Here is a 12,687-nt window from a genome sequence, read left to right on the forward strand (position 1 = left end):
AGGTGCTGGAAGAACAATACTGACAGTTCAGTGCCAATACTGCTCCTCTGTCCCCTGTACAGCCCTCATCATGGCCGGCTTAAACCCAGTCAAGCTGAATTAACAAAAATCAATCTTAGGTATTAAGTTTTAAACATAACAAAAGATAAGAAATAAATTATTAACTTAGAGTAAGCAATTTAGAAAAGCTGGGTAATAGAAAAGCTAGACATAGATTGATTATATGTTAAATAGAATATTTTGTGTCTTTTTACAGAAGTTTAAAAATTAATTGGGATGAAGATTGATTAGAAAATAAACAATCACGATGACTGAAGACTGCATCAGTGAGCAGCGATGTCAGAAGAGGAACCAGAACGGAACAAGAAGACCTAGTCGAAACTGTGGAATATAATGGACTTTTGAAATTGATGATGGATTGAGAACCATAAGTTCCTGGAAAATCACCAAAGACTTTGTATTGTATGTTATACCATATCTAGAGAGGGCGCTTTTTGTTGGCTGTGGCCACTCCCTGGGGTGTTGGCTCAACTCTGAGCTGTTAATAAAGCCAGCCTAGAGTTACCCACAGTCTGGGGAAATTCTTTAAGACCCTCTAATCTCTGAGGACTGGCTAGAACGCAAGGGGATTCATCTCTTACCAAATTAATTCATCGCCTTAAATGCAACAAGATCTCTAAGCAAGAACATGGATTTGAGTCACCCAGAGTCAGCTCGTAACAATGGATCAAACCGTTTCCACCCGATTTTCCCAACCCTCCGGTCAAAGAAGTCAACAAGTGCGTGTTGACTCTGTACGGAAGGAGACCACAATGGAGCACAGGTCTGATGGGGAGTGGCTGAGGGAACTGGGGGGGTTTAGTCTGGAGAAGAGGAGGCTGAGGGGAGACCTCATGGCCCTCTGCAACTCCCTGAAAGGAGGGTGCAGAGAGGGGGGAGGAGTCTCTGGAGCCAAGGAACCAGCGCCAGGCCAAGAGGGAATGGCCTCAAGCTGCGCCAGGGCAGGGTCAGACTGGCTCTTAGGAAGGATTTCTTTGCAGAAGGGGCTGTTGGGCGTTGGAATGGGCTGCCCAGGGCAGGGGGGGAGTCCCCATCCCTGGAGGGGTTGAAGAGTCGGGTTGACCCAGCGCTGAGGGATCTGGTGGAGTTGGGAATGGTCAGTGTGAGGTTCATGGTTGGACGGGAGGAGCTTCAAGGTCTCTTCCAACCAAGGTGACTCTGGGATTCTGCGGAGGTCACCTCACTGCGAAGCCCTTGGAAGCAGCAAGTGCTCCTGGGACCCACAGCTTGGGACCTGCTTGATCTCATCACCAGGTGGGACGCCAGAGGATGGGGTGGGGGGGGTTCTGGAAGGGAGAGCAGCGCCGAGATGGCGGGTTTACGCTGGGAGGCTTCTTACCTGTCGGGAGCTGCTGCAGGGAACTGCTCAGGAAAATCTCGGCAACGGACATTTTGGAGAGCTGGCCAAGATTGGCCTTGAAGTTGTCTGGGGGCATCAGGTCATCCAAGTGGATGGATTTCCACTCGCCTGGAGAGGGAGGAGGATGGATCAGTCCAGCTGCTCCCCTCTGGGGCATCAGAATCTGGGATTTACCAACCCCCCAGGGCAGGAAGGCAGCGAGAGATGGAAGATCCACCACGTGATGTCTTCACCTTCCCCTCCCGCCCTTTTCCTGACCCAAAGGAGCAAGCGTAAGCTCACCGCTGTCAAAAGCCAGGTAGCTGCACCCGCCCAGAACCCGCGGGACTTTGGTAATCAGCACCACGTGCAGCAGGTGGGGGCTGGCCGACCTCCTCCGCTCGTCTGTCATGCAGTACCTGGAAGCACCAGCACAGGGTCAGAACTAGTTAATTCCGGACTCGTTTGATCGATAACAACCGCATCTCATCCCTCTCTGAGCCCTTCCGGGGGTCAATCTCCCTCTCCACCAGCAACTGAATCTGCTTTTTTGGGGGATGCCACCCCAAGAGGACATTCTTTCTGGGAGTTGCTGGTACAATTTGCTACAAGCACAGAGGAAAGTGAGACAGGAGAGTCCAGAGCAGAGTTCAAGGCTTTGGGGGGGCAAAAAAGGCCAAAAGGCAGCGGTTTTCTGAAAAGTATGTTGCGAGTGAAAGGAGGAAGGGAGAAGGGAGGAAGGTGGGAGGAGGGAGGGAGAGGGAGGAAGGAGGGAGGAGGAAGGAGGAGGGAGGGAGGAGGGAGGGAGGAAGGAGGAAGGAGGGAGGAAGAGGGAGGAGAGTGGTAGGAAGGAGGGAGGAGGGAAGGAGGAGGAGGGAGGAGAAGGGAGGACTGAGGGAGGAAGGAAGAGGGAGGCAGGAGGAGGGAGGGAGGAACGACAAAGGCCACTGAAGGACAGAGGAGGAAGAAGAGAGGCCAAAGGACGGCTGCTTACTTGGCACAGGCCAGGAGCCTTTTGCCGCTCTGCGGCTCATCGAAATGAAACTGGACGAGGAGCAGCCTCGCTTCCTGTGGCTCCCGGAAGAAATTCCTACAACAAAAGGGCCCTTTTAACACTTCCTTCTAGGAAGGTCCCACCCCACCCCCCCGAAACACAGAAATCACCTACGAGGGGAAAGAAAAGGAAGGGGAGAACCCACCTGAGGTCCTGGCGGAAAGCGCGTTCGGTGTCAAACTGGCTTAGGAAGAGGCAGTGGATGTTGTCTGGGAGGTTGAGCGTCTTTCTCAGGACTTGTAAATCCTTTTGGTTCAACAGCCTGGAGTGGGTAGAAACCTGCAACCAAAAGGGAAAAGTGGTTTCAAACAGGTGGGATCCCCCCGGGGTGGCTGCTTGGGTGCTCGTCTACAGGCAGCGGGGAGGTGCCTCGAGCTTCTCAGCCCGAGCAGATCCCAACCACCTCCCAAGGAAGGGCAGAATCTGCAGAGGGTGGACATTAAGCCCGTCATGGTCCTGGCCTAACGAAGATCACGGGGCCACCACGCTCACTTGGTAAAAAAAAAACCCCACCAGCACCCTTGGGTGCTTTCCAACCTGGAGGCAGAGCCCGGCGGTGTTGCCTTTCTCCTTCTGCTGGTTCATCGTCTCGCGCAAGAGGCTGGTCAGGTCGTTGTGCTTCTGCTCGACGAAATAAAGCTCCTGGATCCGCTTGGCATCCTCCAGAGAGGAGTATTTCAGGCGGAGGACAGAGTCTGGAGTGGCACATTCCACCAGTTTGCTGGTGGCGGTGGCGAAGACCAGCTTGCCATAACGTTCGAAGCCGCCGCAGCGGAGCTGCTGGGAACTCTCCAGCACGATGGCGGCAGAGGCGTCGTCGCTGAAGCCGATGAAGACGTCGTGTTCCTTGGGAGCGAGGGTGTGGGACCAGACGCTGAACGAATCGGGGTTCTCGATGTGGACAAAGCGTTCGGCCCAGCTCTCCAGATCCCGCTTGAGGTCTCGCTGCTGCCAGCTGAGGATGGTGTTCATGTCCAAGCAATGCTTCTCCAGCCGGCTCAGCAGAGGGGTGGGGAACTGCGTGTAAACCACCTTCTTCTCCTCTATAACGATCAGCCGGAACTCCTCCTTCACGCGGCTCTTCACCCGGTGAGTGCCAAGGCCCAGGTCAACGTAATAATTACCCCCCAGGCTGACAAAACACTGATTGAGGGTATCGTAAAGGCTCTCGTAGAGGTTCTGGATGTTGAGGAGGATGACGGGCCTGCCGATCTCCATGCAGATCTTCACCCTGTTCACAGAGCGGCACACCTGGGAATAATCCTGGTCCCGCGGGAAACCGGAGCCAAAGATGATGTCGCAGTTGCCAGCGTCTATAAGCCGGGTCATCTGGATGATCTGAAAGGCGGCGTTGTTGGTCGTCAGCAAGAGGAGGTAACGAGACATGAACCCCGCTCGCTGCTTCTCCATGTTCTCCTCCAGCAGGCGGATGCAGCTGATTTCCATCTCGCGGGGAAGATGCACCTCGCTGGTGCACTCACGGAAGATCGCCACGGGGTCAATATCTCTGGAGCCTCCAAAGTTTCTCTGAATGGCCTTTACGAGGAGCTCCTCTTGAGAACTGCACTTCCGGTCCTGCATGTAGGACACGATCATTTTGATTAAGCTGTAGAAGTCGCGAAGCCCGAAGAACTCCGTTCCCTGCCTTCGCAGCACGTTGCAGTAGAAGTTTGCCAGAATGGGGAATAAACCCTTGATTCTTTCAAAGTGAGGTTGGTCAGCACAGATGCCTTCGGCCGTCTTCACCAGCTCCTCCTCGCTAGGCTCAGTCCGAAAAACGAGGAGGCCCCTGTTCATCTTGGCAGGGTCTAAGGCCCAGTTGGAGATGCCCACAAAGCCAACTTTCTTGTAATCCTCCGGGGTCTCATCGTCGACGCATCCGTCTTCCAGAAGAGGATGCAGCGTCTTCAAGGGCATATCGGGCGAGTCTTCGGCCAGGCCGATCTCATCCAGCAGCACCACGGACGCAAACTCATCCAGGTTCTTGCCCTTCTGGAACTGGGCGCATTGTCGGAAGGTGGAGATGATGCCTTCTGGTTTGGAATGGGGGCTGCACTGGAAGGAGACCAGCTGGATCTCTTTGCATCTTTTGAACAACGGGCTTCTGGACAACGTGCCTTCCATGGCATCTACAGCGATGGTTTTGGAAAGAGATTTGGAGCTTCCTGGCTTCCCCACCAGAAAGAGCGGCACACGGAGGTCCATGCAGACGACCATCATGAAGATGTTCTCCATCAGAGCGTTGTTGCAGGCCGTGGCCTTAGGAACGGAGACGTGATCGAGAAACACCTCTTGGCACAACTCAATCTCTTGCTGGAGCTGGGAGGCGGCAACTGAGAAGGATTTTGCGACCTCCTCCAGGTATTCTTGGCGGCTCTCCAGGGACACGTAATAGCAGACCCCCACGGAAAGGACCAGCGCCCTTTGTGCTTCGTTCAAGGTCAGCTCCTCCACCTTCTTGCACCGCCTCTTCTCGTCGATCTGGTGGAAGAGGAGGTCTCTTAGGTTATAAAACCAGAGCACTATTTTCATGCAGCGGGCTATGTCCCGGAGGCTGGCGACTCTGCATTCGTTCTTCCTCTCCCTCAAGAACTCCTGGGAGGTTGAAATGACAGCGGTGAACATGTCCAGGTTTCCTGCAGGGATCTCGGTCTCCATGGTGGACTTCACGATCTCCCTGATGTAGAGGCTTTGTGTCTTCTCGTTCAGCTCCCCAAAATCCCAAACCAGAGGCAATAAACTGGGAGGAAGGGGCTGCACCCGATACACCAACTGCCGCAAAGGAATGTAACCCAGCTTCTCCGGGGTGTCTTCACTCCGCACTCGGTATCCCAAACCCGCTTTCTCCAGTTTTTCGATGGTCTCCTTGGTGTGTCTCTTGTAAGGGTTGCAGGCGGCCACTACTTTTAAGCGGTTGGAGGAAATCCGCACTCCGTTGACGCTGTGGTCACACAGCACTTCTTTGATGGCAAAGATGGCCTCCGAGGTGTTGGCTTCGTCGAAGAACAGCACCGTGTCTACGTCGTGCTCTTCGTTGGCGCGTGCCAGCGCCACGGCCTGCCTCACCTTCTCCTGGATGGTCTTGGAGGTGGTGCCACCGTGAACGCGCACCACCAGCATATTCTGAACGTTTCGGTCGGCCCGTTGCAGGTTGCACATGAACTGCACCAGTTTCGTCTTCCCGCAGCCCGTTTCGCCCATGATGATGACGGGGATGCCGCACTGGAACCGCAGGTGGATAGCCAACATCTTCATGGTGTTGTCCAGAGTCAGCTGGTACGAGGGATCTGGATCCTTCTCGTATTTCACACCGAAGACCCTGCAGAGGGCTTTCAGCTGCTCGTTTCTGGATAAGTCTTCAAATTTCTCATTAAAAGGAACATTTTGCAGTGCCAAGGTCATGTATAAACTCTTTTTCATGACCGCCTTCTCCAAAACAGTCTGGGAATAAGCATCAATAGCATCCAAGTCCTGGTTGATGTGGAAACCCAGAAACTCCATGGAGTCATCCTCAGCGTGGAAGACAATGTAAGGGTGAGACTCCTGCTCCCACTTGCGTCGGATCTGATACTCTTCCAAAACACTGTCCATCTCCTTCCGCTCCTTGCTCGGCACGCTCTCGTCGGACATGTTGAGGGAAGGCATGGCGAAGTCCTTGGACATGGCGATCATGAACTTGACAACAAATGTTTTGAAGCCACTAAACTCCTGCCCAACCACCAGGCTGCAGAAGACTGATTTCTCACACTTCTGGAGCTGGAAGTTCAAGAAGTGAGTGAAGTTGCTGAGCTCGGTCCAGGAGGGTCTGCTTCTCCCACAGAATTCCATCAAGCACGCCAGGCATTCCCTCTCCGTCCCTTCGATGCTTCCAGGGGTAAAAGTGAAACTGTCGAGGTTCTCCTTCCGCTTGTATCTGCTGAGATATTGGTAGGACCTTTGGAAAGTGTCACTTTTTAGCTTGGTCCTGTCAAACTGCTCCTCCCTCAGTTCCGCGGGAGAGGCAGAGCTGGGATCTTCCAGCAACTCGAGCACCCGCTGCGGCGATACACACTCCACGGTTGGAAACAGGTTCAGGAATTTTTCCTCCATTTCAAGGGACATCTAAAAGCAAGAGGACACAAATCACCACGAGGACCCTTCTCCAACCTCCCACATTTGCCTACATCGCAAAAAACCCTTTTTTTATTTCCCCCTGGTCACAAATGGTTTGGAGAGTTTGGAAAAAAATGTAGGAATGGCAAAATTTCTCCAAGCCTGCATGTGGATTGGAATCCCTATAACCATTAAGGTTGGTCTTGCCCAGGGTCCTGTCTTGGGTTGGGTGATCTCGTTACCTTCTCCTACGCTTTCTCCTGTTCCACCAAATCCTCGTGGAGATGGAGGGACCTGAACTCAGTCACTATTCACGGCACGGTGAGGAAACACAGACAGATGATCAACCACTAGTGAACCTGGGTTGCATTTCCCACCTTCGGTAGTTCTAAAGCATGGCTTAATGCAAATCGGCTTTAAAAACATGCGGGAGGTTCAAGCTACAGCAAAATTGGGATGAAAAAGCTCCCTTTTTCCTCCAAAACTCAGCGCAGGGCCTGATATTTCACTTTGAGTCAAGACGTGTTTGCCCTTGTTGCTTCTACGTAGGCAAGACATCGCCCTGCCGAGAGACAGACTCTAAACTGTGCGTCGCTCCGGCGGAGGCATCAGAGATAAGCGGGTTTTACTCATGCTCAGCCTTAACGGTTCCTCCCAAAATACCTCTTGCTTCCTCGTACTGCTCAGACCTTTCCCTCTTGCCAGGTACTCGATCAAGTAAAGATGGGAGGGTTTGCACTTCCAGACCAAGCCGTCGGGGCTCTGGATGTGCCGCAGGATGCAGAGGTCGATCAGCAGCCGGTAGAGACCCTTCGATACCTGGCAGGGAAAAAAAAAAAAAAAAATAAACAAATTAAAATTGGCGCTCGCTGCTCTGATTGGGCTGGATTTAAGTTTCCACCTCCTTTCCCTCCTGGTGCGTGCGGGTGCTGTCTTGCACCACCTCTTCTTGTCCAGGTGAAGATCCAAGCACTCACCACTGGAGACACATCGATGTGGAAGATGATGGGCTGGATTTCGGTCATGGATTCCTTGATGGAGAAGAGTTCCTCCACGAAGAACTGGAAATCGATCTCCGACTCCATCAGCCGAATGGTTTTATGAAGAAGCAGCGTGCCACCCAACTGGGCACGGACCTTCCTGAGGGTATTGTCCACAAAAAGGGATTTCCCTAAGGAGCAGAGGAGAAAATTGTGAACCAATCCACCCTTCTACACTTGCACATGACTCAAATCAAGGAAATCTCTCCCTAAAAGCACAAAATCTCTCCCTAAAAGGACAAAATCTCCCTAAAAGTGCAAAATCTCTCCCTAGAAGAGAAAAATCTCTCCCTAAAAGCACAAAATCTCCCTAAAAGCACAAAATCCCTCCCTGAAAGCACAAAATCCCTCCCTAAAAGAGCAAAACCTCTCCCTAGAAGAGCAAATTCTCTCCCTAAAAGCACACAATCTCCCTAAAAGTACAAAATCTCTCCCTAAAGCACAAAATCTCTCCATAAAAGGACAAAATCTCCCTAAAGTGCAAAATCTCTCCATAAAAGCTCAATATCTCTCCATAAGAGCACACAGTCTCTCCCTACAACACAGTGTGTCAGCTCGCTTCCTCGGTTTGAGGTACGACTCGGGACACGCCTCCCCACCAACTTACCCATTCCCGCCTGCTCCGAGAAGATGAACTTCACGTTCTGCTGATGGGGCTCCTCAAAGGCCTGAGCCGCGGGGGCCGTCCCGCTCGGCACTTTGAGGTGCCTCTGCAGGTAGCTCTGGATTTCCATCTCGGAGTGCCATGAGAACGTCACCTTGTAGGCATCAAAGGCCGTGATGACGTAGGAGTTGTGAGCTTTGGCGTTGCAGAAGATGACGAATCTGTAGTTGGGGATGCTGGAAGATTGCACCAGGCGGAAGAAGTGCGACTCCAGTTGTTTGGAAACTTTATAATTTAATTTATCAGCGCCCAGCAGGCAGTAGATCTTCTGGTCTTGGGAACCTGGGGACAGAGCTCTCCTGACAAGCAGCTCCACCTCCTCCTCCTCCGTGTCGGGGGTGCACACCAGGACCTCATCGTACGAGGGGAGAGGGGCCGTCTCAGTGTGTCGGTAGATGAACAACATGTTGGGTAACATTTCCTCTTCCTTACACAGGACGAGAAGTGGTTTCCCCTCTTCGAAGCCTATGGGTAAGCTCCTCCCAACACGTTGGGTCTCTAGAGTGGCCAAGCGCTTCAGCGTCTCCCCAAAAACATCCAAACCGATGTATTTATCGGACACCAGGCCAGCAAATTTCTTACAGTAGGCGTCCCAGAGCAGATTCACCTTGTCGTAAAGAGACGGCAAACTCTCAAAGGAGGCGGCCAACTCATCGTCGGCCAGGGCGCTGAAGGAAACCTGGTCAACGTCTCTGTTCGCCGTCTTGAATTTCCGTCTCTGCTGCAGGAAGGTTTCTCTCGCCTCCTCGTACAACCTGCTGAGCTCTTCAACCTTCTCCTGGTTGTCGCTGTGCTCGAAGGCGAAGTCCATGAGCATCTGCTCCGTGATGGGCGGGTTGTCCAGGCAGCTCTGCAAGGCCGCCTTGGCCACCGCCTCGTCGTAGCCCGATTCAGCCAAACTTTTGATGAACTGGGGGAAACGGATGACGTAGTCGTGCCAGGTCACCGATTCCTCGTCTCCCTCCAAGGCATTCACCGAGTCCAGAGGAGTCATCAGTGCATCCCCCAGGGCTTTTTTGATATCTTCTCCGCTGATGTCATGCTTGATGGAGGAAAGCATGATGAGCACCTGTGGTTCTACGATGCCTTTCTGGACTCGGGCCAGCTGGCTGCACAAATAGAAGAGCTGGTGCGCAGTGAACAGGTTGAGATGGTAGTAGGTGTCCCTTTGAGTCTCCAGGTACTTCTTCCACTCCACCAGGCAATGCTCCATTGCCTTCGAGAGGCTGTCCAGCTCCTCCAGGAGGGGTCTTGTGCTCTGAACAAGGATCTTGGCAATTCCAAACTCTGTGTAGACCTTCACCCGGTGCTCAGGGTTGCAGTAGATGTCAGCCTTCCAGTCAATGAAGAGGATGTTGCCAATGCTGAGAAGCTCCAGGTACAACTTCCCAACCGTTTCAACTTTTTCCAATATCTGTAACATGCCAAAGACACAACAGGGAAATGGATCATGTCCTGCAGCACGTCCCCAGCAGCTTCCAAACACCACCCGGGTCACACTTTACTCCAGAGATCTGTACAGTTGTAGGCTCCCAGTACAAGAGAGACATGAACGTACCGGGGAGGGAAGATGATGAAGGGACTGGAGCATCCAGCTGCGTGGCTGGTGCCATACTCAAGGTTTGGGCTTCTGTGATCATGGACCTACCCTTGAGAAGCCGGGTCTACCCTTGAGAAGCCAGGTCTGCCCTTGAGAAGCCGGGTCTACCCTTGAGAAGCTGGGTCTGCCCTTGAGAAGCCAGGTCTACCCTTGAGAAACTGGGTCTACCCTTGAGAAGCCGGGCCTACCCTTGAGAAGCCGGGTTTGTTGGGAGCTGATGGAATTCATCTGACCAACTGGGCTCTCTCTGCAGAGCCTCCCTACCCTTGAGCAGATCAACACTCCCACCCAACTGGGTGTCATCTGCAAACTGACTGAGGGTGCACTCGATCCCCTTGTCCAGATCATCAAAGAAGATGTTAAACAGGAGTGGTCCCAAAACCCAGCCCTGGGGGACACCACTCGTGACTGGCCACCAGCCAGATTTAACTCTGTTTCCCACAACTCTTTGGGCCCGGCCATCAGCCAGTTTTTGACTCAACGAAGTGAAGAAATTGAGGTGCTGGAGTGTCTCCGAAGAAGGGCAACGAAGCTGGTGGAGAACAACTCCTGTGAGGAGCGGCTGAGGGAACCGGGGGGGTTTAGTCTGGAGAAGAGGAGGCTGAGGGGAGACCTCATGGCCCTCTACAACTACCTGAAAGGAGGGTGCAGAGAGGGGGAGATGAGTCTCTTGAACCAAGGAACAAGTGCCAGGACAAGAGGGAATGGCCTCCAGTTGAGGGGAGGTTTAGCTTGGATATGAAGAAAAATTCCTTCATGGAAAGAGTTGTCAAGCCTTGGAACAGGTTGCCCAGGGAAGTGGTTGAATCACCATCTCTGGAGGGATTTAAAAGCCGTGTCGATGCGGTGCTCAGGGACACGGTTTAGTGGTGGACTTGGCAGTGTTGGGTTAACGGTTGGGCTCGACAATCTTAAAGGTTTTTTCCACTCTAAATGATTCTGTGATTCTCAGAAAGACAAGGACCTGTCAGAGTGGATCCAGAGGAGGGACATGAGAATGGAAAAAAAGGCTGAGAGAGTTGAGGTAGTTCAGTTGAAGAGGCTCTGGGAAAACGTTGCCGCTCAATATATCAAAAGGGTTTATAAGAAAGATGGAGAGAGACCTTTTACCAAGGCCTGTAGTGGCAGGATGAGGGACAAGGGTTTTAAACTGAAAGAGGGTGGATTTAGGTCGGATATAAGGAAGAAATGTACGATGAGGGTGGTGGGACACCCATACAGGTTGCCCAGGGAAGTTCACAGAATCACAGAATCACAGAATCATCTCAGTTGGAAAAGCCCTTGAAGCTCCTCCAGCCCAACCATGAACCTCACCCTGACCGTTCCCAACTCCACCAGATCCCTCAGCGCTGGGTCAACCCGACTCTTCAACCCCTCCAGGGATGGGGACTCCCCCCCTGCCCTGGGCAGCCCATTCCAATGCCCAACAACCCCTTCTGCAAAGAAATCCTTCCTAAGAGCCAGTCTGACCCTGCCCTGGCGCACCTTGAGGCCATTCCCTCTTGTCCTGGCGCTGGGTCCTTGGCTCAAGAGACTCATCCCCCCTCTCTGCACCCTCCTTTCAGGGAGTTGGAGAGGGCCAGGAGGTCTCCCCTCAGCCTCCTCTTCTCCAGACTAAACCCCCCCAGTTCCCTCAGCCGCTCCCCATCAGACCTGTGCTCCAGACCCTGCACCAGCTCCGTTGCCCTTCTCTGGACACGCTCGAGTCATTCAATGGCCTTTTTGGAGTGAGGGGCCCAAAACTGAACCCACTCATCGAGGGGCGGCCTCACCAGTGCCGAGCACAGGGGTCAGATCCCTTCCCTGTCCCTGCTGGCCACGCTGGTGCTGGTACAAGCCAGGATGTCATTGGCCTCCTCCGATTGCTCAGAAATGGTTATAACAGCCCATCACCTCCCAACGGCCTGGCACACCTGTGTTTGGGATGGGGTCAAACGGGAACAATAACAGAGCTGCACATTCATCAAGTTCTTGTACAGCTGCGGGAAGGCACCAGAATACTTTGTTGTTGGAGCCGGGCGTGAGCAAACAGTACCTGACAAAAGTCAATTGTCTTGGACCCTATAAATTGTGACCCCAAGGGAGACCCTCTGAGCTCTCCTGGATCACAACGGCCTGTGACCAGCATCTCCCCTGAGCTGGGACACTCTCAGGTACCAAATTAAGATACCAAATAAATCAAGATACCATAAAGTAAGTTACTGTGAATCTCGTCATCTTAGAATCTGTAGATAAGTTGCTATTTTTATAACATTTTCTGAATTATTTTGTAATGATCCAGTGCTGTTAGTTATTAATTAATCTAGATTTCCTGTTAAATCATTACCGTGTTAACACTTCCATCCACGACAAGAAGTGGGCGTCGTCCTAGAGCAACACCTCTGCTCCCAGAAGACCAGAACTGCAGGTCATGGATGACTCTCCCGGCCATAATTCCAGCAAAATCCCAAGCCCAACGGCCACCGTTTTTCAGATGTTGGTACTGCGCTGTGACTCACCTCCAAGAAACGGTTTGCCTCCTCTCTGCCCTGCTCAACCTTGGTGGCGATCAACATCAGCTTGTTCTGGAGCTCCGTGAGCTGAGACAAACTGTATTTCTTGACCTTCTGGTCTGCTGGAGATGCGCCCTCCTCATCGTCATCCCACAGACGCAACAAGACACAGTCCTCGAGTGTAGCCTGGGAAGCAGAGAAGACAACCAACGTCACCACGTGGCCTTTGAGTTGAAACGCTGCACGTCGGGACTCTACGTGTCTTGTACCGCTTCCTTTGGAGGAAAGAAAAGCCCGTTTTCTGCTGAAAATGCTCAAGATCTAACAGAAAATTGGTGGTACCAGT

At 52.7% G+C, this 12,687-nt stretch overlaps 1 protein-coding gene across 5 annotated transcripts in view; it reads right to left on the reverse strand.

Annotated features, from left to right (window-relative positions):
- LOC141915849 (E3 ubiquitin-protein ligase rnf213-alpha-like) overlaps positions 1 to 12,687 on the reverse strand; it is a 53,418-nt gene that overhangs the window by 22,993 nt on the left and 17,738 nt on the right. For all 5 annotated transcript variants that reach the window (XR_012621020.1, XM_074807728.1, XM_074807727.1 and 2 more), the window contains 9 exons: positions 12,348 to 12,527; positions 8,193 to 9,663; positions 7,523 to 7,716; positions 7,209 to 7,364; positions 2,991 to 6,554; positions 2,599 to 2,732; positions 2,394 to 2,489; positions 1,703 to 1,818; positions 1,400 to 1,528 (listed from right to left, as the gene is read on the reverse strand). Coding sequence is in view for 4 of the 5 variants with exons in the window: in XM_074807728.1 (XP_074663829.1) it covers positions 1,400 to 1,528; positions 1,703 to 1,818; positions 2,394 to 2,489; positions 2,599 to 2,732; positions 2,991 to 6,554; positions 7,209 to 7,364; positions 7,523 to 7,716; positions 8,193 to 9,663; positions 12,348 to 12,527 (6,040 nt within the window). In the remaining variant the exon portion in view is untranslated. The remainder of the gene's footprint in view (positions 1 to 1,399; positions 1,529 to 1,702; positions 1,819 to 2,393; positions 2,490 to 2,598; positions 2,733 to 2,990; positions 6,555 to 7,208; positions 7,365 to 7,522; positions 7,717 to 8,192; positions 9,664 to 12,347; positions 12,528 to 12,687) is intronic.

This window comes from Strix aluco, chromosome 27 (assembly GCF_031877795.1).
Source record: "Strix aluco isolate bStrAlu1 chromosome 27, bStrAlu1.hap1, whole genome shotgun sequence".
In the NCBI taxonomy this organism is placed as follows: Eukaryota; Metazoa; Chordata; class Aves; order Strigiformes; family Strigidae; genus Strix; species Strix aluco.